The sequence below is a fragment of the Bicyclus anynana genome, chromosome 6, assembly GCF_947172395.1.
Source record: "Bicyclus anynana chromosome 6, ilBicAnyn1.1, whole genome shotgun sequence".
NCBI lineage: Eukaryota > Metazoa > Arthropoda > Insecta > Lepidoptera > Nymphalidae > Bicyclus > Bicyclus anynana.
In genome coordinates, this window is record NC_069088.1 from 16,909,608 (window position 1) to 16,937,169 (window position 27,562).

General features: G+C 35.3%; 2 protein-coding genes across 2 annotated transcripts in view; one reads left to right on the forward strand and one right to left on the reverse strand.

Annotated features, from left to right (window-relative positions):
* On the forward strand, positions 1 to 26,205 carry LOC112047627 (elongation of very long chain fatty acids protein 4). The gene is made up of 7 exons (XM_024084799.2): positions 1 to 157; positions 9,690 to 9,794; positions 11,691 to 11,959; positions 15,176 to 15,347; positions 17,973 to 18,100; positions 19,475 to 19,624; positions 24,753 to 26,205. Exons 2-7 carry the CDS (start codon positions 9,716 to 9,718, stop codon positions 24,834 to 24,836), a joined length of 882 nt encoding a protein of 293 aa, XP_023940567.1. The 5' UTR covers positions 1 to 157; positions 9,690 to 9,715; the 3' UTR covers positions 24,837 to 26,205.
* Positions 26,095 to 27,562, reverse strand: part of LOC112047599 (MORN repeat-containing protein 4 homolog) — a 7,973-nt gene continuing 6,505 nt past the window's right edge. Inside the window, exon 4 of the mRNA XM_024084751.2 lies at positions 26,095 to 27,278. Within this exon, the coding sequence (XP_023940519.1) occupies positions 27,124 to 27,278 (155 nt within the window). The 3' untranslated portion in view covers positions 26,095 to 27,123. The remainder of the gene's footprint in view (positions 27,279 to 27,562) is intronic.

Below are 27,562 nucleotides of genomic sequence, written 5' to 3' on the forward strand. Positions count from 1 at the left end.
CGTTAGGCCACGTAACTATCGGCTTGCGTCGGCGCAGGCTTTCAGTAAGCGCTGGGCGAAGCTCGCGCGCGCATGTATTTGTGTACCGACACGTGTGTGAGTTCGCAGTTCGCGTGTGTGTGTTGTGTTATATTTAAGAACATTTTGGGATTTTTAGGTGAGACTTTATTTATTAATGTTTTTTTTTAATAAAAAAAAATAACTGTATGTATAGTTTAGTAGTTCCGACTAATATTGTGTTAAAAGCTGGTACGACAATACGGGTCCAACCTGGATTGATCGAACGATTGGTGATGAGTCCAGCCCCTATACCGAGGTGCTAGGGTTAACAGCCCAGGGTCCGTAGAGCATTTCTACAATTGATTACCTACTATCAAGTTGATTTTCAGTGAGAACCTTATTTTTATTACATTGTAGTAACATTGTAATTAAAATAAAAATAAGGTCCTCACTAAGTCTAATATGGTTTAAGTTCTTTATTTTTCAAGAAGAATAACGTAAAAGTCAATTATTTGAGAGATATATTAATTAAACTAAAGTATTACTTACTACTACTTTATTGTACACCACAAAGAACAATACAATACAATTAATACAAAAAATAGAAATATAATAAGGGATATAGTATACACGCTGCATGCTTGATAGTTAACTTGATCGTGTGCAGCTGACTTTTATTTCCCCCAAAAACTAAGTCGATACAACACGGCAGGCAGTCGGTTACAAAACATGAAAACTGTAAATAATTTAAAAATTTTGAGCCGTCTATTTAAATGACTGTCTTCATTCTAATTACGGAATCGGAAACTTAATACAACCTTATTTAAAAAATTCTAAATTTTCATTTCTAGTATATACTTTTATACTAATACTAGCTGACGACGCGCGGTTTTATCCGCGTGGTTCCCTTTCCCGTGGGAACACGAGGATAAAATATAGCCTACAGCCTTCCTCATTAAATGGGCTATCTAACGCTGAAAGTTTTTTTTTAAATCGGACCATTAGTTCCTGAGATTAGCGTGTTCAATCAAACAAACACACTCCTGAGCTTTATAATATTAGTATAGATTTTATAGAGGTAAGGTTTGTGGTATTGTATCTATTGAACCGATTTTAAAAATTCTTTTACTATTGGAAAGCCACGTTATATTATAAACGCGAAAGTTTGTATGGATGTTTCGATGTTTGGATGTTCGTTACTCTTTAACGCCGCTACTACTGAAGCGATTTGGCTGAAATTTGGAATGGAAATAGATTTACTATTTATCCCGAAAAAAATCCATGGTTTCCCGAGATTTGCGAAAACTGATGATTTTGATGATATGGATGTTTGTTACTCTTTCACGCCTCGACTACTGAACCGAATTAGCTAAAATTTGGTATTAAGATATATTATAGCATGGATTAACACATAGGCTTCTTTTTATCCCGGAAAAAGCCATGGTTCCCGAGGGATTTGTGAAAAACTAAATTCCACGCGGACGAAGTCGCGTAGACTATATTTTATCGCCGTATTCTAATGGGAGCGGGAATAACATGGCTGAAACCGCGGTGCGTCGGCTAGTTACAATTTTTTTTAATTCTTTACAAAAATAAAACCCTTGAATACAATCTCACCTGATGGTAAGTGATGATGTAATGCAATTCCAATACAACGGTGGTAACTAGGTACGGCCGAAGCTTCCCTGGACCAATTAAGAAAACCTCAATCGACCCAGCCGGGAATCGAACCCAGGACCTCCGTGTTATAAATCCACTGCGCATACCACTGCGCCACGGAGGTCGTCAAAAATATATTTTGTTGATAATATATTTTAATAAATAATAAAGTACTCAACTATGAGTATTCCATAAATATTAAATATGATGAACTCAGTAATTTTAATAGCGACTAGGTAGGTGTACTTCGAAATGAAAATTACGAGTAGGTAATGAATATTAAAACGCATTTTTATTTAAATTTAATAATTTCTGTATTATTTTTCTCTAATTCCGCTGCTATACAGGACGTTTTCTTTTTACACAACTTTGTGGAACATTTTAAGAATTTTCTGATACAGAGGGATTTTCACGTTAAACTACAATTTTTAAAAAAAAAACATGCGATTATTTTTAATATTAATATTTCACTATAGAATCTACACAATTACCTATTTATTAATTATTTTTAACGTTGATCCAGTCGTTATGTTATTTAGGATCACGAGGTCCTAAGTTCGAATCCTGAGTCGGGCTATACGAGATTTTCAGCTCGGAGGAAGTGGGTGGTGTTACACCTGAACCTCGGAGAGCACGTCAAGCCATCGGTCCCGGTCATTATTATCATTTTAACATCTGATAGTAGTCGTTAGTGAATTAAACATTACCATCCTAACCCTGCCAACGGAGGGAGCAGCGTAGTGTCCAAGCTCCATATATCCCCTTTCCTATAAGGAAGAAGGCCTGGTCCTATAGTCTGACAAATTCGTTGATAACACTCCCATGACATGCGGGCGACAGGGGGAAAGAGTGGAAAAGTGACGTGCATCAGTCGTGGGTTTATCATTCATCGCTACACGCCCCCAGGCCCACGCGCAACATCGGGAGTATTACGAACAAAGTTGCCAAGCTATAGAGTGGACCGTTAATTTACACGATACACACACAATCCAGTTTTTTTTTAAGTTTTCGTCTGTCTGTTTGTCCGGGCTAATCTTTGGAACGGCTGGACCGATTTTAATAGGAGTGGAAGATAGATCGAGGTTATTGAGATTAAACTTTCTATCCGATTAAACCTGATATACGGAACGTTTCGTAGATAATACGATTCACTATATATTACATACATATTAGATACATTTCACCCACGTAGTTCCTGTTCCCGAAAGAACACAGAGTAAAAAAACTTGCCTATGACACTCGCAAATAACGTAGCTTTCTATCAGTTAAAGAATTTTCAAAATCGGTTCTGTAGATTCAGAGATTACCCCCACACAAACTTTACCACTTACAATCTAAATATATAAAACTCAAAGGTGACTGACTGACACTGATCTATCAACGCACAGCTCAAACCACTGGACGGATCGGGCTGAAATTTGGCATGCAGGTAGATTTTATGACGTAGACATCCGCTAAGAAAGGATTTTGATCAATTCCACCCCCAAGGGATAAAATAGGGGATGATAGTTTGTATGAAACTTTGTCAATTTTGAACCGATTTAGCTTAAATTTAGAATAGAAATAGATTTTAATCTGGATTAACACATAGGCTACTTTTCATGCCGGAAACATCTATGGTTCCCGTGGGATTTGTGAAAAACTAAATTTCACGCGGACGAAGTCGCGGGCGTCCGCCAGTGATATTATATACTGTTAGATGTGTTACTAGCGCATGAAAAATGGAGCGCTCAAAAGGGACAATTTATAGTCAACTCAATGTTAGTTGTGGTCAACAATGAACGTTATTTAAACAAATAATACCTAAATATCATATATTTACATATATTATATAAAAGTATACTTACATAAATATATAATGGAATTAAAGATAATTGTCCATGTGTGTGCTCAGTGTTGTAGCCTATTATTCGGATCACTTTTTGCGGTGATTTTGTAGGCACGTATATTTTTTTATATTTTATCATAGTATATTTTTGCAAGAAATATAGCTGCCAATAAACAAATTAGACTGATATTTGGAATGAAGATATAATACTCGTATACCCTAAATTACAATATATGCTAATCATCATCATCAACATCATTATCATTATCAGCCTATGGACGTTCACTGCTGGACATAGGCCTCTTGCATGGACTTCCAAACACAACGATCTCGAGCCGCCAGCATCCAGCGGCTCCCTGCAACCCGGTTGATGTCCTCACTCCACCTTATGGGGGGGGGGGGTCGAACATCACTGCGCTTTCAGATGTTTTCTTATGCTACTTGTTATGTTAAGATATTCATTTTCCCCGAGATATTTGTGATTGTTTTTTTCATTTGTAAAACTGAATTTCACGCGGACGAAGTTGCGGGCGTTGGCTATTTTTTTTTCTGTAAAGTCAGCCACGGACGATTAAGTAATCTATATACCTGCAGAGCTAACGGCTAAATAAAACTGATCGTGTGTGTGCATGAAATCATGCCGATCGCGACCTACACATAATTAAATTTATCGGCTGTCAAGCCGTTAGCGCTGCAGGCATGTGAGATTACTTGATAGTCAGTTGCTGACATTAGTACCACCGTGTATTTGAACACAATCCAAACGAAATAAATATTCATAAATTTCTTCTAAGTCACGGAACTAACTCGCAATCGCTTTTTGTAGACGAGTCAATTTACGTCGAAGCATCCTGAATTTTGTGTTAAAAACTTCTTGTTATTTTTATTTATATTTGTTAATCATATTACGAGTTTAATATAGTTTGACGTAAATACATTATAAAAACTACACATAAAAGGTGAATATGCCTATGAATTAATTTAAAATACATTAATTACGATTTAATGATTTTTTTCAGTAACTTATAATTTAAAATATGCTAAGTACCTATTTACTACCTACTTCAGCCGTAATAAACAAATTATAATATTAGAATTTCCTTAATTTATAATTTCAGGGTAGCATATATTACATGTTATATGTAGATTAAAGTTTTAATGAGTAAAAACTACTAGTGTTAATTAATTTTTTTTTAATTAAAAATTAAAAAAATAGTGTTACACTTAATACTTTTGAATTAGATTACTCGTACTTACTTTTGCCATTTTAATGTTCCTGCTAAGTTTCATTAAAATAAAACGTTTCTTATTCGTAATTAATAATTTATGCTGTATTATAATTACGTACCTACTTGCATTTCATGATATTGGCCAATTCAATTTATACAAAGCGAAATCCCACATACCTTGCTAAGAAAAGTTTATGAATTGCCTGTTGTCACAATTTCTTATCAGGACAAGTGACTAATTGCTGGATATCTTTGTGTTGGTTGTTGCCTACACTTAATTCGTCATACCACAGTTTCCTCAGTGAAAAGAGAGCGTCTCTCAGATGAATGCAACTGTGACACTAGCTCATTTATCTCGGCAATCTAAGCAAAAGTCGCCCCATTTTAGACTTGCTCAGTTTCTCTACGTAATATTATTATGAGTTTGTGTGAATTAAATCATTTGTAAACATCGCTTGAGTTTCTCTATATTATAGCCTGAGTTTCTATAAATTAAAGCCCATTTCAAGTAGATCTCTTATTTATTAAATGACAAGTGAGCAATTAAATACAACTTAACTGATAGTGAAGATGATGTGTAAGGTGGCAACGGGCTATAGTGTTAGGTACAGATAGCATGGGTACGGTGACAATTCGTTTCACTCTTGAAAGTTTGCCGCGATTCATGATAATGGTACGTATTACGAATGTCATAAGGCAACTGTCTCCGTATCTGGAAAACACTTAAGCTTGGAAGAGGTACAAGTTTAATATACCTCTGATTCTAACAATCTTACTAATATTAAAAGTTTGTCTAGATGTTTGTATGGATGTTTGTATGGATGTTTGTTTCTCTAACGCCGCTACTACTAAAGCGATTTGGCTGTTTGGAATGGAAGTAGATTTTACTTTTTATCCCGGAAAAATCCATGGTTCCTTCGGGATTTGTGAAAAAGTGAATTCCACGCGGACGAAGTTGCGGGCGTCCGCTAGTTGTCTCAGGGTTCAGTACAAATCTTTGGCGAAGGATTTTTCCGTTTTGTATTGTAATTTGTACATACATAGTGCCTACCCTAGTTACAAACCTTGTGCACGCAACTGCATAATATTATGTTAAACGGAATTACGGGAATTTTATACTAATTAAGTTATGTGTTGTGTATTGCTCAGCTATACGTATTTATAATAAGTTGCCACCGCACAGTTATGACATGTCATTTTTGTCTTTTAAAAAATATTTATTGAAATTATTATTATATAAAAATTATTACTGTGTAAAAGACTTTTTAAATGACAAATTCTGAATGCAACAATAAATATAATCAGTTATGATTTTCTTATAAATTATTGACAATTTTAATTTTAATTTCTGACATTAATTTTTAATTTTTGACTTCATTTTTTCTTCAATTATATGACGTTGATTGATTTAATGTTGCATTACACCTGACATAGCATTTATATTGACATTGTTTAATTTTAATGGATTCTGATAGTATATTAATTATTTATATTTGATGTTAAGAATGCTTCGTCAAATTATGCTAATTGTACTTGTATTTTTTTTTTATTTATACCATGTTCACCGATTGAATATTTAATTATTGGAATTTTGGAATTATTAGTTAGTATAATATTATTTTTAATATTCATACACCTGTCAAGGTAGAAAGTATGTATGTCTATAGCAAGTTCTGTAAACCTTCTGTACTTTCTCATGAATAAATAAATTATTATTATTATTATTATTATTATGAAGTGTATCCGTTTATAAACCCGGCTTTATCCGTTTATAAACACAATTTTTTTTTAATTAAAAATAACAGTCGTAAGTATCTTTTTAATATGGTACTATGGTTTCCGAGATGCATATGACGAACTTCAGCTAAATGACAATAACATTTTCGGAATTCATGCAACACAATCAAAATTATTACTGTGATCTGAATTGAATAATAACGTTGCTTGTATTGTGCATTCTAAGTAGAAACAAAATCGACTCTATGTCTTAACAATAAAGTGCACATCTCAATAAACATTGTAACAGTCTATCAACTGTCGTGATATGCTCATCAAGAGTCTGTGATGACCAGACTTAGGTACGTCATTTTAAAAAGCTGATATAATACATTACTGCATCAGCCGGCAAGAGAGATATTGATGGACAAACGTGTGAAGTTAAGTAAGTCTACTAATAACAATAGATTTTTAATAGATTTTTATTTTTTTAGATTTTAACACTAAACAGCTTTCTATGTGCAAGCTAATTCGAAATTTAAATTAAACCTTTGATAAGTTACCTCTTTGGTCACCATATTGCGGAGTAGAAGATTGTTCCATTTTCAAATTACACGACAAAATGATTTTTCATAGTAATCTATTTGGCCGCTAAACACGACCTATCAAACAATCAGGGCCTTACATATTATGTACTCGTAAATTAGTAATTGGAACGAAATGCAGCTTTCTCGTCTATGGAATGCGTATTTTTTTTATTTGATTTTTATTGACTTGCGAGCTGCGTCTACAAAAATAATTTTGACATTGAATACTTAACTGAATTATTTTATTTTCTCGCAATCGCAGTCAAAATTATAATGTAACACGCGGGGCTAAAGCCATTATAAACTCGTTTTACCCTCGCCTTGCGGCTCGTGCCCTAAAAATACTTCGCATTTAATGGGTATTTTAGCCCCTTGTATAACAATCTACTATTTTTTTTTGGACAGCGTGGTGATTGAAAGCTCTATATCCCCTATTCCATGAAAAGGGAGACATAATCCTGTACTTCACTGTTATAATTGTGTGATAATGATGATGAATATCAGCCCATGATCGTACCATAGATACGGTAGGCGTCTATCGAGTTTGGATAATGGTGTTCGCATGAATAACATTTAATCTAAACGATAAGTGTTCCCCATATCCACAGAACAAAGATTTTCAGCTAATATAGTTCCAGGCTTAATATATATTTAAATATTCAAACAACAAAAGTTCCTATTGGTTTTGGTTATGTTCAAAACAATATATTCGTAACAGGATAAATAACCCAAATTCCATGCAATTAACTATACTTAAATTTATTTCGCATTCATTGTATAAAGTAGAGTGAAAACTTTTTACGTGTATAGATAATATTAAAATGGAGTAATTTTAACTCCTTTATAACAATCATACAATCTACTATTTTTGGATATTCTGTATAAGTCGGGGTTTTTAAATTATTTTCTTTATTTATTTTCAATAACGACATAACGTCGTGGGTGTATTAAAATCTTTTAATTTTGCTTTATTATTATACCTTCTAATATACACGTACTAACACTGACCGAACTGTGGTGGTTGGTAGTAAAAACGTACCAAAGAGGGTGTCAGGTTGTAAAATAAAAGTTACAACTTCGTCCCAGACAATAATATCCTCTTAACCTTCATTTTGAACCGTCTGCTTTCTCCCTCTTACACACCTGTTAGTGTATTTTTCTCTCGTCACTTTCACTCGTCAATCATTAACTCTTACAATGGCCAAGCCGTTTTGTTAGTCACTGCTCTCGACACGTTTTGTTGATTCAATTGAACTTAGTTACTTGCGTGAAGAAGGCTTTAGAAAGCTCGCTTTCAAGCGAATTCCAAAAATGGAGGAAATGTCACCATTTGCTTTGACTGATTACCATGCTATTTTAACTGATTGCGAAAAAAATATGACATGTTTTAAATTACATTGGAATTCCACCCCTTTTGGAGTTGTTTTTTTTTTAACTTTTTATTAATCATCATAATTAACAACTCATATTCGGTTCTGTGTTGAGGACGAGTCTCCTTTCAGAATGAGAGAGGTTAAGCTAATAGTCCACCATGCTGGCCAAACTGGCAGACTTCACACACGTAGAGAATTAAGAAAATTCTCAAATATGTAGGCTTATTCACAATTATTAGGTACTTTTTATTACTCAATGACAATATTAAGCCCTTGACTGAAACATCCCGAGAGATTAAAATTAGAATCTTGACCCAGGTTAGCTTACTTGTAGGAGAGGGATTTTGAAGTTTAGACCCAACATGCAGCTTCAATTTGGTCTATCAGATGTTGATAATAATGACCGGAACCGACGGTTTAACGTTATCTCCAAATCAAGCTGATATAAGTAGTAGATAAGTTCCTAACTCCAGCTCCTGATTTACTTAAAAGAAAAAAGGTACAATATTTCAAAGCCTAACCCAGGATTCAAAACTAGGTAATCATAGTCCTAAGTCACATTGACTAACCACTGGAGTAATAAGCCAATTGAAGCTCTAATAATAAACAATTAAAATCCATATTAGGGATGATATTATTTCATCGTAAGTAATTTATATTACCGTTTAGATCATTTGAAATCCCTTCATATTTTAGAAAGCGTCTTTCAAAACCAACCTGCTACAATGAACGTCAAGTCACAGGAGAAATCTTTGTTTATATAATTGAGGTTTATAAATTGCTTGATCGACTTTCCCGTGCCATTTTATTTCAATGGAGATGTATTTACTGTTTAAATGAAAGTAGCAAACTATGATAATTTAAAGTAAATTAAAATATCAATGAAACATGGACAAACATACACGGCATCTATGGTAAGAACATTGTCCCATAATTCTGAGATTCCTACGGGAAAGGAAACCGGGCGGGTGAAACCGCGTGGCATCGGCTAGTCCTATTTATTTATTATTTGTATAGCCCAGTTGCAAAAAAAATAGGCGTTATAGATAATAATAAGTATGCATGTTTTCTCACGATGTTTTTTCTTCATCGTTTGAGGCAAGTGATGTTTAATTTCATAAAATGTACATACCTGAAAAGTTGGAGGTGCATGCCTCGGACCGGATTCAAACCTACACCGTCCAAATCAAAGGCACACTGAGGGCATATTCACTGGGCTATCACGTCTTCTTTGGGCGGATACGGATGTAATCGTTAATATTTTTGTATAGTAATCTTTTTTTTTTATTTATTTCAGGTCACAATACATGAGATAACACCAAAATGGCGAAAATCGTGAACTCTACACAGAGTGTTTTAAAAGACACTTACGACTATTATTTATGGACCTTGTCACTCTCGGGTAAGTTTCGAAAAACTTGAGTTTAATCATTATTTTATCAATTTATAGTTCTAGGTATTTTGACGTGAGCTTAGGCTCTAAATTACTATGGGACTTTCTTTAGATAAGTTTGCTTTTAAGTTTTTTCAACAGTATTAACAGCTGTATTTAAAAAACTTTTAATAATTTTAACCTTGTAAATATTTAGAGTACTCAAATAATTTTAATTATCTTTAATAATTTAAGTATTTTTAATTTAATAAATTAATATTAATTGTTAAGATTTTAATTATTATTAATTAGGTACTTCTTAATGCTCGGGTGATTGTCGTTATTTTTTTATAATTATTTACCAGAATCCAAAATACAAATTAAATACACTAAAAATGTGCACACAAAAAACACAATGGTTTCACATAGGTATCCATATCCAAATAAACAAAAAATGATTACCTAATTACTTACATTCAAAATAAATGACGAATATTAAAATTCATAATAAAGATATATGTAATTAAAAAAAGTTGTAATTTATTTGAGGGTCAGACTGTTTATGGGCTGGACACTCGAAATTTACTAAGGTACCTTGCAATGAGCCCTGGACCACCATACTTAAAATACTAAGCAATATTAGTGTCTCTATTAGGCTCGTAGCCTGCACCATTTATTTATTTATTTATTTATTGATTTATTTATTCATTCATTCATTCATTCATTCATTTATTTATTTATTAATTAATTGATATACCAACAATGACAAAAAAAACATTAATAATAATCTATACATAATTAAACTTAAAAAGTTCTAGTGCTAAACGAAGCCATCTTTTAATCACTATGTTGTATACGAGCTCCGTTACATGGTGTTACTTCTAAACGTCACAGTAAGTTGTACCATTACTCAGTATAAGACATCTATGTTACGTATTCTGCACCCGTAGTAAGTAGTAATTTGCAAGCTAACATTAATAGCACATTGAAGTAGTTTTTTTTTCAGTTCGGTTCAAGATTCATAGTTAGTTTCATATCGTACTTTCATAAAGTTTTTTTTTTATTCTATGACAAGTTAGCCTTTGACTGCGATGTCACCTGATGATAAGTGACGATGCATTCTAAGAGGGAAACGGCCTTACAAGTTTATTCTCTGCCGTTTTCTACGTAGCAACATACCGGTACACTAAATTGCTTGTTGGTACGTCTTTGCCGGTTGGGTGGTAACTAGCCACGGCCGAAGCCTACCACCGGACCAGACATGAGCTAATTTAGAAATCATTAATTGATCGATCGATTTTTGACGACCGTCGTGGCGCAGTGGTATGCTTGGTGGATTTACAAGACGGAGGTCAGACGGAGAACGGACGGAGGACGGACGGAGGACGGACGGAGGACGGACGGAGGACGGACGGAGGACGGACGGAGGACGGAGGCCAAGCCGGGGATCCAGGGTTCGATCCCCGGCTTGGCCGATTGAAGTTTTCTGAATCGGTCCAGGTCTGTCTGCTGGGAGGCTTCGGCTGTGGCTATTTACTACCCTACCAACAAAGACGTACCGCCAAGCGATTTAGCGTTCCGGTACGAAGTTTTGTAGAAACCGAAAAGGGTGTGGATTTTCATCCTCCTCCTAACAAGTTAGCCCGCGTCCATCTTAGATTGCATCATCACTTACCATCGGATTTTAGTCAATGGCTAACCTTCGTTACAGAATAAAAAAAACAGGGAATCGAACCAAAGAATGTCTGTTGAGAATTACACCACTATCCACTGCGCCAGAGAGATCATCATAAGCAGCATTGAACTCATTAACTATCAGCATTTATAAAATCACAAAGGTCTAGCAATCACAATCTTAGTCTAAATTATATTAAATATTGGCGTGATTTCGCTTTTATTTCAGTAATGTTCTATCATTTGTTGCAGACAAAAGAACCGAGGGATGGTTGCTCGTAGACTCGCCGGTGCCGACAGTCATCTACACGCTAATGTACCTATTTATCGTGTGGGTCGGGCCCAAGGTCATGAAAAACAGACGCCCCTTCAAACTCACTTGGCTACTAGTCCCCTACAACCTGGCTATGGCCGCCCTCAACGGTTACATAGCTGTCAAACTACTCACAGCGTCTTTTAGACTGAGATACAGTTACATATGTGAGCCGTGTCGACAGAGGTACGACGCGGATGAAATGCAAGTAAGTATACAATATTAAACTCAAATGGTGAAGGAAAAACATCTTGAGGAAACCTGCATACCTGAGAATTTTCTTAATTCTCTGCATGTGTGAAGTCTGCCAATCCGCATTGGCCCAGCGTGGTGGATTATTGGCTCAACCCCTCTCATTCTGAGAGGAGACTCGGGCTACACCAAGTTTGGGCTTTTAATCACGAAATCTCAAAAACCGCTGGACGTACAAAGATGAAAACCACGGAGGTAGATTATAGTAAGTTGGTAGGTGTCCACTAAGAACGGATTTTGCGATATGGCTAGATTAAGGAGGTCTAAGGGGTCAGGTCAGGCAAGGGTATCAAGTCGTGGGGTCGTCCTACTAATATTATAAACGCGAATGTTTGTATGGATTTTTGTTTGGATGTTTGTTACTTTTTAACGCCGCAACTACTGAACCGATTTGGCTGAAATTGGAATGGAAATACTTTTTACTCTAGATAATAACATAGACTACTATTCATTCCGGAAAAATCCATGGTTCCCGAAAGATTTGTAAAAAACTAAATTTCACGCGGACGAAGTTTTTTTATAAATCGTGGCTATGACAGTCTCACCACATACCCTGACACCCTTAAACAGTAAGTAAATAAGGTTACCTACTACCACAAACAAAATTAAAATTTGAAGAGAAAATTGCAAAATCAACATTTTCGAGCCCGCATATCTCTGAGAGTCGCGGTTGAGAGCTCTTCGTATTCAACCACAACACGTTTAACAGAGGGTGAAATTCCGATTTGCCTTTTTTATCAGTCAGCGTAAATTTGGACTGTTTAGGTATTATCTTTAGGTTTAGTTAGAACACTTTTAAATGTTATTGTCAGTGTTTTTCAAATAGAAGTACGATATGTAAAATGTATGAGGTTTAATCATCATAATATCAGCCGATGGGCGTCCACTGTAGGACATTTTTGTAAGGTCTTCCAAACATCACGATGCTGCGACCTGCATCCAGCGAATCCATGCGACTCGCTTGATGTCGTCAGTCCACCTGATGGGGGGTCGACCAACACTGCGCTTACTATAACTTGAACTTTAATAGCTCTTAAAAAATAAGTAGAATTGATAAGGGCTAAGATTGGGCAGGTGTAGGGTGGAAGTAAGGTAGGGTAGGGATAGGGACTTTGACGGCCACCGTGGCGCAGTGGTATGCGCGGTGGATTTACAAGACGGAGGTCCTGGGTTCGATCCCCGGCTGGGCAGATTGAGATTTTCTTAATTGGTCCAGGTCTGGCTGGTGGGAGGCTTCGGCCGCGGCTAGTTACCACCCTACCGGCAAAGACGTACCGCCAAGCGATTTAGCGTTCCGGTACGATGCCGTGTGAAACCGAAAGGGGTGTGGATTTTCATCCTCCTCCTAACAAGTTAGCCCGCTTCCATCTTAGACTGCATCATCACTTCAGGTGAACCGGTGACCATCAGGTGAGATTATAGTCAAGGGCTAACTTGTAAAGAATAAAAAAAAAAGGGATTGAGTCAAAGCGAAGATTGACCGTGTACACTAACCCGAACAACGTACTTACGTAACATTTTTACTTTTTCCAATACTTTACAAAAGTTTAAAAGAGTAGAAAAATTAGGTACCTAACTCACGCAGAAAATTGGAACATTTCAGAGAACTTTACTGAATGTTTGTTACTCAATCGTGGTTCAACGACTATTGGCGTATTGGATCTAGATTTAAAGATTTCTTGAAATAATTAGCCGCTACAGCCCATAGTTTACGTTTTATCTCAGGAATGGGCCATATTAGCTTAAAACTTCTGTGGGAATATTAAAATATTCGTATGATTGGGGCTTAATTATTGTGAAATTATGGTTTGAATTAAAGTTTTTAGTATACTTCATTTTGCCACAAATACTTTTTTGTATTATCATATAAAACATCAATAAAAATGTGTTGACCATTGAAAATGAATATTTTTTACTGAATAATCGAATTTTAATACGAGTTTTTTGACTTTAAGGTGTTAATTTAAAGTCATTTTCCCATAAAAAGACTTTATTCAATCTTTGGTCATTTAGATGAGAACTTAATTTTCTACAAAAACTAAACGTAATTAAAATCTAATGGCTAATTATAGCCATTACATTTTATTTATTCATTCAATTCGTTCGTCTAATTAATATTTATAATAATTGTTTATTATATTATATGCTGCTGATTCAGTTTTTAATGCATTGACTAAGTTTATATTTTTATAGATGTAAGTATTATAAGATTACTTATTAGTAGAAAACGCAGTGTTGGTCGACCCCCCACCAGGTAGTCTGACGACATCAAGCGAGTCGCAGGAATTCGCTGCATGCAGGCGGCTCAGGACCGTGATGTTTGGAAGTTCCTACACAAGGCCTGTGTCCTGCAGTGAACATCCAACGGCTGATATGGCGATGATAATGAAGTTAAATTCGAGAGTATAATTAAATAATAATAGACTTGGGTTAGATAATATTATTATATATATTATACGGGCATAATATATATTTAACTTCATATTTTATGCCCGTCTGAAATTGAATCAAAGGCATATTTAATGATTCACATCTTTGGAGTTCCGACAGATCTCAAATAATGTATTTCTTTTTATGTGAGATTATGAAAAATTTTAATATATTTAGTACGGACTAAAATATTGAAATTTTCATTGAAGTTTTCAAGAGTACTTTTCTTTTCTGTAATAAAAGCTATTTGGGCCAAATTTGTCGCCCTCTGAAATCTGCCGCCATAGGCTGCAGCCTACTTAGCCTATTGGTAAATAGAACCGCCACTGGCTTAGTTTGAAACGTCAAGTTTGACTATTTGTAAAGACTCAAAAACCGGCAAGAAACACTACAGTTGCTCTTTAAAAGAAAACATAATTTTAATAAATTACAATAGTTAAAAATCATTACAATTTGTTTTACTTTTATTCAATAACATAAAATAAAATTATTTCACCGCGGTTAATTGCTTTGGTGACAAGGGCTGGCTTATTTTTGCGCTCAGCCTGGTGTCTAACAAGGAAACGCAGACAATATGTCACTATTTCACGTGAGCATGACTTATATAGCTAGTAGGTTATTTAGCTTTACTTTCTTGTACCTATTCATATTCAATTAAAAAGAAGATTTTTTTTTAAATAATTAATGAATTTTTTACATTGAAGAAACATTATTAAAAATAATATTATGTTTCTTGTTATAGATTGCCAACGCAGTGTGGTGGTATTACTTCTCGAAGCTTCTGGAATTCTGCGACACATTCTTCTTTATCCTTCGAAAGAAGGAAGAGCAGTTAACGTTTTTGCATGTGTACCACCACTCCACGATGTTCGGCTTCTGGTGGATTGGAATCAAATGGGTACCAAGTGGATCTAGTGAGTATTGAATACATTTTTATGACGTCATATTGATGACACACATAACTATGGACCTCTTAGAAAACTCTGAGTCACTCAGCGGGCGAAGAAGAGCGCTTCGGGTATCTAACAGGAACAGAACTACAAAAACACGAGCTAAAACAAGAACAAACTAAAGTGGCTATGTAAGTAGGGCATTTATTCGTAGCCGCTGGACGTTGAAAACCCGCTCCAGCGAAAATATAATAATTATATTTATATTAATTTCAAAAGTACTTAAAGCTAATAAGGGCCTATTATCCACTAATTTAAATGTATCCCAAGATTTTTTTTTGTTTTGTTAAAGACTGAATGTTTACTTTAAAATCGATTTCATTCAAAATGATTATTTTAACCTTTGTGAGAATAAAATTAAACGACTTTTAGAAGTCAATTTTAAAAAGTTTAAAAAGTATTTTTAATTTAGGGCGTCATACAATATCCGATTGTCATAGGATTTCAAGTCGGCGGAAGAACAAACAATACAAGTTTCAATGTGTGTGTTGCTTGTTTAATGTAAAACGATACTTTCTTAAATGTGGTAAATTGGAGTAACTAATTATATAACATTAATTTACGCTAACATAATTATTACTAGACTCGCAAAGATTACCATCGATGGATAGAACTTAAACTGAAATTAAGGTGATTTATTTACCTGGTAGTATACGTCACTTTCATCGAGGTAATGAGGTATAGGATTAGCAGGTTCTGTACTAGCAATGTATATAGGTACATAATATACAGCGTTAGATTAAACCAATCCCTTTCTACTACTTTGAGCTCAAGGAATTTTCTGCCAATCTTCCAATTTAATTTAGAATAGGCCTACCCTCAGATTTCCAATTTGTGATCAATTTATTTTGCTAATAACATTTCGTCTTTTCAACTGATCAATCTCTTACTTGTTGACATAGACATGGATCGGATACCAGAACAGATCTTCAATTTGGCTTGAATTACTTGTTTTTTTGCCTGGTTAACCGATGTGGTACCGGATCTCGAGATTCTGAGGTCTAGCCCTAAAAGCTAATATTTCAGGCCACGAAGTATTAAGCTTTTCATTCTTTTTAAAAATTCTCAGCCTGGTGTTGGAAACTTGGTGGTGAAACTCGCAAGATTCAGATAGTTCCTAAAAAATTAAAATTGAATTTAACGTTCAGCCGTGGCTAAAATGACCCATTATATTACTATTCCCAACCTGAGAATCACTAATATAATAATAATGCTCTATAATGGCAACTCAAATAGTTAATAATTCAAATGGTTTACGAAATTAAATATCACGTGTCTCAAACGGTGAAGGAAAACATCGTGAGGAAACCTGCATACCAGAGAATTTTCTTAATTCGCTGCGTGTGTGAAGTCTGCCAACCCGCATTGGGTCAGCGTGGTGGACTATTGGCCTAACCCCTTTCATTTTGAGGAGACTCGAGCTCAGCAGTGAGCCGATTATGGGTTGATAACAACTCGTATACACGACCTACTCGCCATCTGTATAGTACTCATCTGAGCTAAAGTTTGTAGTATTGTAAGGGGTAATCTCTGGAGAAAGCCACGTTATTTGTGAGTGTCATAAGCTATATTTTATCCCCGTATTCTCACAGGAACAGGAACTACGCGGGTGAAACCGCGGGGTGTCCAAAAATACTTAAAACATTATTTTTATTACTTGGATAGGATTTTATTTCTAGCTTTTCAACCCAAAACTTAAGCTCTGCTAAATAAATATGGCAAAAGTGTTTTATTTTTTCAAAAATTAACTTCTATACATTTGTTATTTGAATTCAGTAATTTATCTGGAACTTGGATACTTTTGTTTATTGTATATTGCACGTTGTTTTTGAATAAAATTTCTACGAATCTCATTTTCGTGGGTCGCTCGCTCGCTCGAGGCTTTTAAAGCCCCCAAAGCGTTTATTTCGAATATAAAATACCGTTTTTGTGATTCATTGTAAAAAATATATCTTTTTGATTTTTGTATTTATGTTTTAAGCTAACGCCTGCGAGAAAATAAATCCTTAAGATTTTGTCCCCTTTTTAACATCTTTACATTTTACTATTAAACGATAGTCAATGTTCCAATTAATTTGACTTTTTCTTTCTTCCCTTTAGGAATTAAATTAAAAAAATCTTGATTCTTGGTTAATTCTTGGTAGGTACCTTTGTTCGACATTATTTTTCTTACTTTTGTAATCTACTACTGAGTCTGCTTAAACTTGTTTTTCTCTTTCCAGTTTATTACGCTTAGATTAGCAGTCGGATTTTTTGTTTTCATAATAATATTTTTTGCTCTTTGTGTTATAAGCGAATACTTACGATAATTAACCCCTTTTTTAACACTTTTACATTTTACTATTTAACGATAGTCAATGTTCCAATTAATGTGACTTGATAAATTCATAGCCTATGTTACATTTTCATTCGTCCCTTTGGGGATTAAATTTCAGAAATTCTTGACTCGTATTCAAGTATCGTAGAAAATACCATAATTTTATAAAAAATGGAAATAATTCTGGCATAAAACTAGTTACTCTAGTTAATGTCATGACCTTGGGGGGGTTTAAATTTTTTAATTTGAACTTGTATAAACTTTCTTTCCAGCCTTCCTCCCTGCGATGGTAAACAGTGCCATACATGTGCTCATGTATACGTACTACGGTCTCTCAGTCTTTGGTCCTTCCGTCACCAAATACTTGTGGTGGAAAAAGTACCTCACGATCTTGCAACTGGTAAGTCAATTTGATATTATTATTTATTTATGATGTTAATTTTTATTTATTTACTTGGATAGTTACAAACTACAGGAGGCAGGTTTCAAAACTAAGTACTTAATATGTACCTATGTATAAATTTCTATCTATACTATCTATCTATCTATATTTTAAAAGTGTAACAGGTCAAATTCTGTGAATTGAGGATATTTTGAAAATTTTTGTTGGAGGGCATTATGTAATCGATACTGAAGCCAATTTTTTTTGTTTTTATTTCTTGTCTGTCTCTGTCTGTCTATCCGTAATTTTTTTGGGACCGGGCATCACGCTGAAACTACTCAATGAATTCAAATGAAATTTGACACGTTTTGAAACCTGATGATAATACGGAAAAGGTTATAGGACACTTTGTATTGCGAAAATAATATAAAAAGTGGGTGAAATAGGGGTTGAAAGTTTATGTGGAAAGGTTTATTTTTTAGAGTAACAGTTTTAAAAAAATGTTCATAAATTATAAAAAAAAAATACGAAATTTAATGTGATTGAAATTTTTTTAAAATTCATCTCCCAAAGTGGTGAAATATGGCTTGAAAGTTTACATTGAATTTCACGCGAACGAAGTCGCGGGCGTCCGCTAGTTAGTATTATAAAGAGGTAAAGTTTGTAGGTCTAGATTGAACTTAAAAATCTTTTAGGAGGAGAGAGTACCAATGGGGATTAATCCTCATTATATTATACAAAAAGGAATGTCAAAGCTACCAATAGTTTTTTCCCTGTAAAATGCTCACAACCTTTCTCTAAAACCTCCAGCCAGCGTCCAATTATTCCCATTGGTTTTATTTTTTAGCAATTAGGGAATGAACAGACGCTTTTGTATCTGCAATTGAACGTTTAATTTGCGAAATGCAGCAAAATCCTGTAAAGAATTAACATTATCGGTAAAACAATATTCATTGTTATGCTAACGTTTGTAATAGAGTTCTGAATTGAAATATTAATTTAGTTCCGCTGTTTTTATAATATTTACTAACATATTTATTTAAATAATATAATATTTTAATTACCCTCGTAATCTTTTCATAATCAGATTAAATTATTTACCTGCATAAAACAGTCTTTAAATAATTATTTATTTATTTCATAGATTCGCATACGTTATGAAATATCGTATTTAGCAGTATTTCAGTATTTCTGGCATGCAGGTTTCCTCGCGATGTTTTTTTTTCACCATTTGAGACAGGTGATATTTAATTTCTGAAAATGCACACAACTGAAAAGTTGGAGGTGCATGTCCTGGACCGGAATCGAATCCACATCCTCCAGAAGGCAGAGGTTATATCCACTGGGCTATTACGGCTAATGATGATTGATTAAATAGGTTTTTCCTTTTAGATCCAGTTCACATGCGCCCTTCTTCTCGGAGTCAACGGCATCAGGACCGGCTGCGAGTTTCCTCTGTGGATGCATTACATGCTCATCGTTTACATGATCTCCTTCATCGTGCTCTTCGGGAATTTCTACATGAAAGCCTATATTGCAAAGGTAACTTTCAGTTTACATTGGTCTAAGGCCTTTTGACGGCCTCCGTGGTGCAGTGGACTTACAAAACGGAGGTCCCCGGCTGGCCCGATTGAGGTTTTCTTAATTGGTCCAGGTCTGGCAGGGTGGCTTCGGCCGTGGCTAATTACCGACCGACCGAAAAGACGTACCGCCAAGCGATTTAGCGTTTCGGTACGACGTCGTGTAGAAACCGAAAGGGGTGTGGATTGTCATCCCACTCCTAACAAGTTAGTCCGCTTTCTTCTTAGATTGTATCGTCACTTACCGTGAGATTGTAGCCAAGGGCTAACGTGTACCTAAAGGATAAAAAAACGACAAAGATTTTATTCTACCATCATCGCTAGCGCGTCGAAACTGAAGCAAACAAATGTGGTTTATTGTCTTAATTTAGTTTCGTCGCATAATAAACTACGAAAGGTATTTAAATGAATAATACCTAAATATTGTCTACAATATGTATTCAGAATTGTGTTCAGGAAGTGTAAAAACTATATATAGTTACATAAATATATAATGTAAATAAATTTAATATTGTGCATGTGAATGCTCTGTGGCGCTAAATTCGAAACCACGTGTCATAAGAGTTACTGACAATAGATAGCAAGTTGATAAAGTTCGATTATGTCCACTAACATGTACAACAAAGTTAGTGAGTTTGCTTGCTGGTCGTCTCTCAAGTCAAGACACTTCAATTCGCTCTACTAGTTCACATTTAACAAAAAACAATTAACTTTACCTGGAAACTTGCAACTTGCAAGTACTTATATGATATAACCAACAAAGTATTGAGGAACATGGAGTAATTAATGTCTATGGACAAGTTAAAAATAGGCGGTACTAGCAACTTAGTTCAACACCTGTTGAACTGTGTTTAACAATCTTGTTAAACTTAGTTTACAACTCCTGTAGAACTTAGTTAAACACTCCTGTTGAACGTAGTTTAACACTCCTGTTGAACTTAGTTTAACACTCCTGTTGAACTTAGTTTAACACTCCTGTTGAACTTAGTTTAACACTCTTGTTGTACTTAGTTTAACACTCTTGTTAAACTTAGTTTAACACCCGCTCACGAAAATCTGACTGAAATATTCCTAGCGATTATAATTTTAAAATATATTAGCAATATAAAAAGCATCAATTTACTACCCTGTTCAAAAAGTAAGGTGAATATATATTTTTATCAAAAATCATTTATTTATTCATCAAAATTATAAATATCGTCACCTTCAAAGTAATCCCCCTCAGATACAATGCACTTATGCCAACGCTTTTTCCAATCTTCAAAGCACTTATCAAATGCACTTTTTGGCCTTACCTTGAGCTCCTCTGGCGATGCTGTTTTTTTGGGTCTTGGCTCTCCTGGGTGCGTCCATTGGGATGATTGGGCTTTTGTTTCGACGTCGTAGTCATATACTCATGATACGTGACCAGTTATGATCCTTTTGAACAAAGGAAGGTCATCCCTGATGTCATTTAAAAGCTCCTGAGTGATGCTCATGCAACGGTTCTTCAGAACAAAATTCAGAAGTTTCGGAACAAACTTTGCGGTTTGCTTTGGCAAGCAGTTGATTGACCTTAAAATAGCTGATAGAGCTCGCTTTGAGCGTATAACTGAGACCGCAATTTGGACATGCTCCTAGACAACGTTTGTAGGTCAAATCACTTCAGTGGATTTAGTGCCAACCATTATTGACTGCTGCCATCGGTGTTTGTGTGTATCCAGTCAACTAGAGTCAACACTAACCAGCAACTATAAATCCGACAGCGTAGTAAGAATAATCAGGAAAATTTAGTACCTACGAATATGTCACTTACATTATAACTGAGACTAATTTAACGACATCACATAATCCGTCCAAGCATAATTAAAGTTGTAGAGTAACGCTATCAGTTACGTACGCGTAATCTATATAAGCACCTACGAATTACATTAAGTCTTCTCTGGCAGAAAAACAACCATTTAATTATTGACCTATAAACCTATACTTACTAGTTGACACCGCGCGGATTCACCTGCGTGGTTCCCGATCCTGTAGGAATACGGGGATAATATGTACGGGCCTTCCTCGATAAATGGGCTATCTAACACTGAAAGAATTTTTCAAATCGGACCAGTAGTAGTAATAGTAGAGATTAGCGCGTTCAAGCAAACAAAGAAACGAACTCTTCAACTTCGGAATCCTACTAATATTATAAACGCGAAAGTATGTATGAATGTTTGGATGTTTGTTACTCTTTAACGCCGCTACTACTGAAGCGATTTGGCTGAAATTTCTATTGGAAATAGATTTTACTCTGGATTAACTCATAGGTTACTTTTTATCCCGGAAAATCCATGGTTACCGAGGAATAGGAAAAACTAAATTTCACGCGAACGAAGTCGCGGGCGTCCGCTAGTATCAGTATATATATCTATGCATTAAATTTCATTATCATCATTAACAGCCGATGGTCGTCCACTGCTGAACATAGACCTTTTGCATGGACTTCCAAACCCAAAGGCTTCGAGACGCCAGCATTTAATTTGCCTTATAATAACATAGTGGAGTACCTACTTATTAATCCGAGAACGCGGTTTCGTAACACATTCTTTCTGCGACGTAATAAAAATACTCAATGATTACCATGTTGTGTCCGAGATTTGATCATACACTGTAATCACAAGTGGTAATGAGCGGTCAGTTACGTCCGTTTTACGTAACGCAAGTTCCGAGTGAAAGTGACGACGTAACAGGCTCGAGGCATGCTGCGTTACGTCACCGAGTTTTACTTTCATGCTGAGAGTAATAAAATACCCATCTCGTGTTGACACGGTCAAAGCTGTGTAATAACTAGGTGCCGGTGTAAAAGGGCGTATGTGCATCCGTCTCGACCGGCAGATGCTGGGTTATATCATTAGTGATTTAATCATTGTAAAAGTTTCACTTTCCGCAGTATTGTTTCCGCCAGAAATTAATAATCATTTTTTATATTAATCGACAAGTTACGACTTTATTCCCAATAAATGTTAAGTGACAATGCACTTTAAGCTTGCAATTCTCTGTCGTGAGCGGAATACAGTTAATACTGAGAGTTTGGCTAATGAAGTAGAGACTGAAATCGTCTGGCAAATAAAAATAAATAAAGGAAGTTCCCAAAATTATAGTAGAATAACTCAGTTGGAATACTTGCAATTTAGTTTTTATTTTATATACGTAGTAAAGTTATCACACGTTAGTGTTTTTTAAGTTTGTTTAAACGATTTTTTTATTTGCCAGGTGATTTCAGTTTCAGTAGCCAAACTCTATTCGATACTGTAACTAAGTTACCTGACGTACCTTACGTTGAATATTTTTCATTTATTGAATGCTCGGGTAAACTGATTTTTAGATGTTTCTTAAAAAAGGAGTTCAGCAGTTTACAATATATGTCGTTATCAACCCATATTCGGCTCACTACTGAGCTCGAGTCTCCTCTCAGAATGAGAGGGGTTAGGCCAATAGTCCACCACGCTGGCCCAATGCGGATTGGCAGACTTCACACATGCAGAGAATGAAGATAATTCTCTGGTATGCAGGTTTCCTCACGATGTTTTCCTTCAGAAAGTACCGAATTGATATTATGTCCGAAATAAAGTCAAAGTCGAAATAAATTTACACATTTTTGCTTAGTTACAAGTCGTTTTGAAACGTCAGATATTATTATAATTATCATTCATATTCATAATTTTTTTATGTAAATTATGTAAATATTTTAGTACATATTTTTTACTATAATTGACGTAAAGAATTAATTTTCCGTTGGTAATGTTTATTAGATTGACGTTAATAAAATTAATTCGAGTACAAAAATACGCAAAAAAATTAAGAATCATATAAATTAAGTAAATTACGTTAATATTTTTTTTTGTGTCAAGTACGTACAATGACATAATATATGTGACTTATTTGATAATTATCAATACATATAAATATAGTTGAAGAATTTGTCTGTGATTTAAAATAATTGTCTTTTTTCAAGTGCCTATAACTATTTACGCGACACTACTATCAGCCACAATGTAGTAATAAATATATTTTCTTTCTTTCTTTCTTTCTTTCCACAGACGATCAAGTAATCTCACATGTCTGTACCGCTAACGGCTTTTGAAAGTGTGTTGGTCGCGTTCGGCATGATGTCATGCATATCGGGACCACTACACGATCAGTTTTGAATTGTATATTTTTCTTCTAAATTTTTTATCAACGTGACGTCATCGTTTTAAAGTAAATATTTTCAACATAAAAAATGCGACCTATAGGTATCTGCGGGAAAAACCAATTGTTGTTGTAAGAACAAATAATTTATATAAAAGCTCTAAAACTTGGTTATTTTTAAAACAATAGTATAATATTATATGGTAAATCTTTTTTTTTTCTTTTTTATTCTTTACAAGTTAGCCCTTGACTACAATCTCACCTGATGGTAAGTGTTGATGCAATCTAAGATGGAAGCGAGCTAACTTGTTAGGAGGAGGATGAAAATCACACTTCTTTGGGTTTCTAAACGGCATAGTACTGGAACGCTAAATTGTTTGGCGGTACGTCTTTGCCGGTAGGGTGGTAACTAGCCTCGGCCAAAGGCTCCCACCAGCCAGACCTGGACCAATCAAGAAAACCTCAATCGGCCCAACCGGGGATCGAACCCAGTACCTCCGTCTTATAAATCTACCGCGCATACCAGTGCGCCACGGAGGTCGTCAAATCTCTTAAAAGATTTTTGTTAAACACGTGCTTATGACTATTTCATTAAATAAAATATTACAATCCTGACTTTGCTAATCATGACCAACAAAGGTCGTAGGTATTTAAATGTTTATATCTCGTCCTCTTATTTTTAGTAACGAATATTGTAGTAACTAGCTGACGCCGCGCGGTTTCACCCGCGTTCCCGTTCCCGTAGGAATACGGGGATAATATATAGCCTATAGCCTTCCTCGATAAATGGGCTATCTAACACTGAAAGAATTTTTCAAATCGGACCAGTAGTTCTTGAGATTAGCGAGTTCAATCAAACAAACTTCAGCTTTATAATATTAGTATAGATTATAAATATTATGTAATACAAGTAATAACTGATTATTTTTGTACAGGGAAGCAAATGTATGGAAGTAAGATACGGGCAATGCTTGGACGACGAGGAAACCATTGAAAAAAGAAAACTGAAAGACAACTGAAGATCTAATATTGTTATAGTTTATCATTCTCACGCATCATTTGTTTGACTTGAGTAAGAAGGCCCAGGTTAATACGGCAGCCAATATTGGTAATGTTTAATTTAGATTTGATGCCAAGAGCAATCGCAGTTACAGACAGTATCCTATCCTAAGACAGCATGTCTGTGTGTAACCCTTGAAAAGAAAGGATGTACAGCTCAGCATATGCCATGCACTATGTATAAGCACACTACACGGCGCAAATTTTCAGTTGAGACCCGTGTGACGTCACAGCTAAAATAAAAATAAAGCTTAACTATGGAGCTTATCACTTTGCTGGTCCAATGCGGGTTGTTGGGCTTAGGACGAGTACGTTACTCCATTACGGTCGACCTCAAGTGTTAATGATAATGACCCGGACTGACCTGATGGCTTAAAGAGTTCTCCCAAGCACCAGGGTGTAACACCACCATCTCCACTCCGGGCCGAGAACTTTCTGCGAAAATCTCTTATAAGAAAAATAAGGCGTAGAGGAAAAAGAAACTCAGTTTTAAAAGCCCAGAATTTCTGCCGTTAACGAAGATTTTTATTTAAGTCGAAATGAAAGGGTTGCGAGTAAAGTCCATGAAGTTTAACAACTGTGTTCTCTTTTTTAGAATTAATGGGCCAGGCTTACTCTTTCATCTATTAGCTACTGTAAAGGTCGCTGCATACGTAACGTGATTCCATGTTAACGTAACGGGATTTTCTTTTAAATATCGTTTCATACGAAATACATACGAAAGTATATTCGGAAGCACGGACGGGAAGCTGACGTGGCATAAATAAGGACTGGAAAAAACATTGTTGTCCCGTCTCGCACATGCATATCGTCCTTGTTCCGTACATGCATTTCGTCCGTGTTTTGTTGGGTATCAATGGCATAACTATAAGGTAGGGCTGGCTAAAACCTACAGGCCCACGGGGCACCAGCCAGTTTCAACCAGTTTCTTAGCTTAAGAGTATTATAAAATAGTTTTAAAAAAGTTGTGATTTTTTTTCTGGAGCCAATTCGCCACGGGCCTCATGTGGTATAGGTAGTTATGTCACTGCTACGTAAGTATAATTGTATAAAAACGAATGTCGAAAATTAATATGCGTTTCTTTTCAACTTTTGTCGTTGCTTACATATCATTTCGTCACCGTCTTGTCCAAGTCCTAACGCCGTTATGTATGCAGTGATCTTAAGTATTTTTGGGTTCAGACTATATCATGTTCTTGTGATAAAATAACTATAATAATAATTATTAATTAATCCTAATTTATAGTAAGTTATTGTATATAAATAAAGATATTGTCATCTATGTATGTATTGTGAAGGAAATCGATTAAATTATTTGTTGGGTTCATATTTTTTGTCGTTTATTTGCCCATATATTTTATGAGTATCAATAAATTTTATTATTAGAAACTATAACAAGAAAAACCATAAAATTAAATCTCACTATTTACATAATTTATCACCACTTATTTATAAGAAATACATCAAAATGCATGCAGATATGATAACAAAATCGCTATTTAATTATTTATTATTCTACAAATTAAGGCTAACCATAATGCAACACAAACCATAGTTGGTTTTACTGTGGCTATGATAACAAATTACAGTAGACACGCACACAAGTACACTTATCGTAGCGTAGCGATGCGTCAAGGACTCCCATTTCGGAGCACATAAATAAATAAATATACTTAAACAATACATATCACTATCTATCCCCAAAGTAAGCATACAGAGTAGCTTGTGTTGTGGGTATTATGATAGTTGATATTATAGTATTGATATACATTTATAAACTACATATAAATACTTATATAATGTATAAATACACACAAACACTGGAAAAAACCCATTTTCAACAAACGGTTTACGAACCCTGCGACTGCACACTATCTATGTGTTATAAATCTATGTGTCTTAGTAGACACATAGATTTATAACACATGTAATCTATATATATAAAAATGAATTGCTGTTCGTTAGTCTCGCTAAAACTCGAGAACGGCTGAACGGATTTATCTTATCTTGGTCTTCAAATGTTCGTGGAGGTATAGGAAAGGTTTAAAAGGTGAGAAAAATTAGAATAATTGCCGGGGAAACCATAAAAACAACCCTTTTCTATTTCCCATACAAACGTTTAAGAGTCAAGGGGTAGGGTATGGTAGGGGTAGAGTAGTGTAGAGTAGGGATAGGGAAGAAGTGCACATAAGTCAAAGCGAAGCTTGACCGGGTCCACTAGTATAATATAGTTATTAAAAATAGTTTCTATATTTGCTGGCACTGCGCTCTGGCCATGTAAGCCACCTTCTGAGCCCGTTGCACCACCTCGGGGCATCGCTTCCGGCGCACCATCTTGCAGTCCTGGAAGTAGCCCTCGTTGCGAGGGAACCCGTTGCTACCGTCGTTGAAGGTCACCAAACCTGGTGGGTATAATGACATTCAATCATTATTGTAAGCCTATTTTAACGGACGACGAGGGCCAGACCACCCTTCATAAAGGAAAGTAGATATAGAGCTTAGATCCTCTAATCCGCTCCAATGTGGGTTAGTGAATTAGTAGTATATTATATGTTAAATTAAATTAAAGGAGCCGTGATAGTCCAGTGGGCATGACCTCTGCTTCCGATCTCGGATGTGGGTTCGAATTCGGTCCGGGGCATGCACTTCTAGCTTTTCAGTTGTGTGCATTTTAAGAAATTAAATA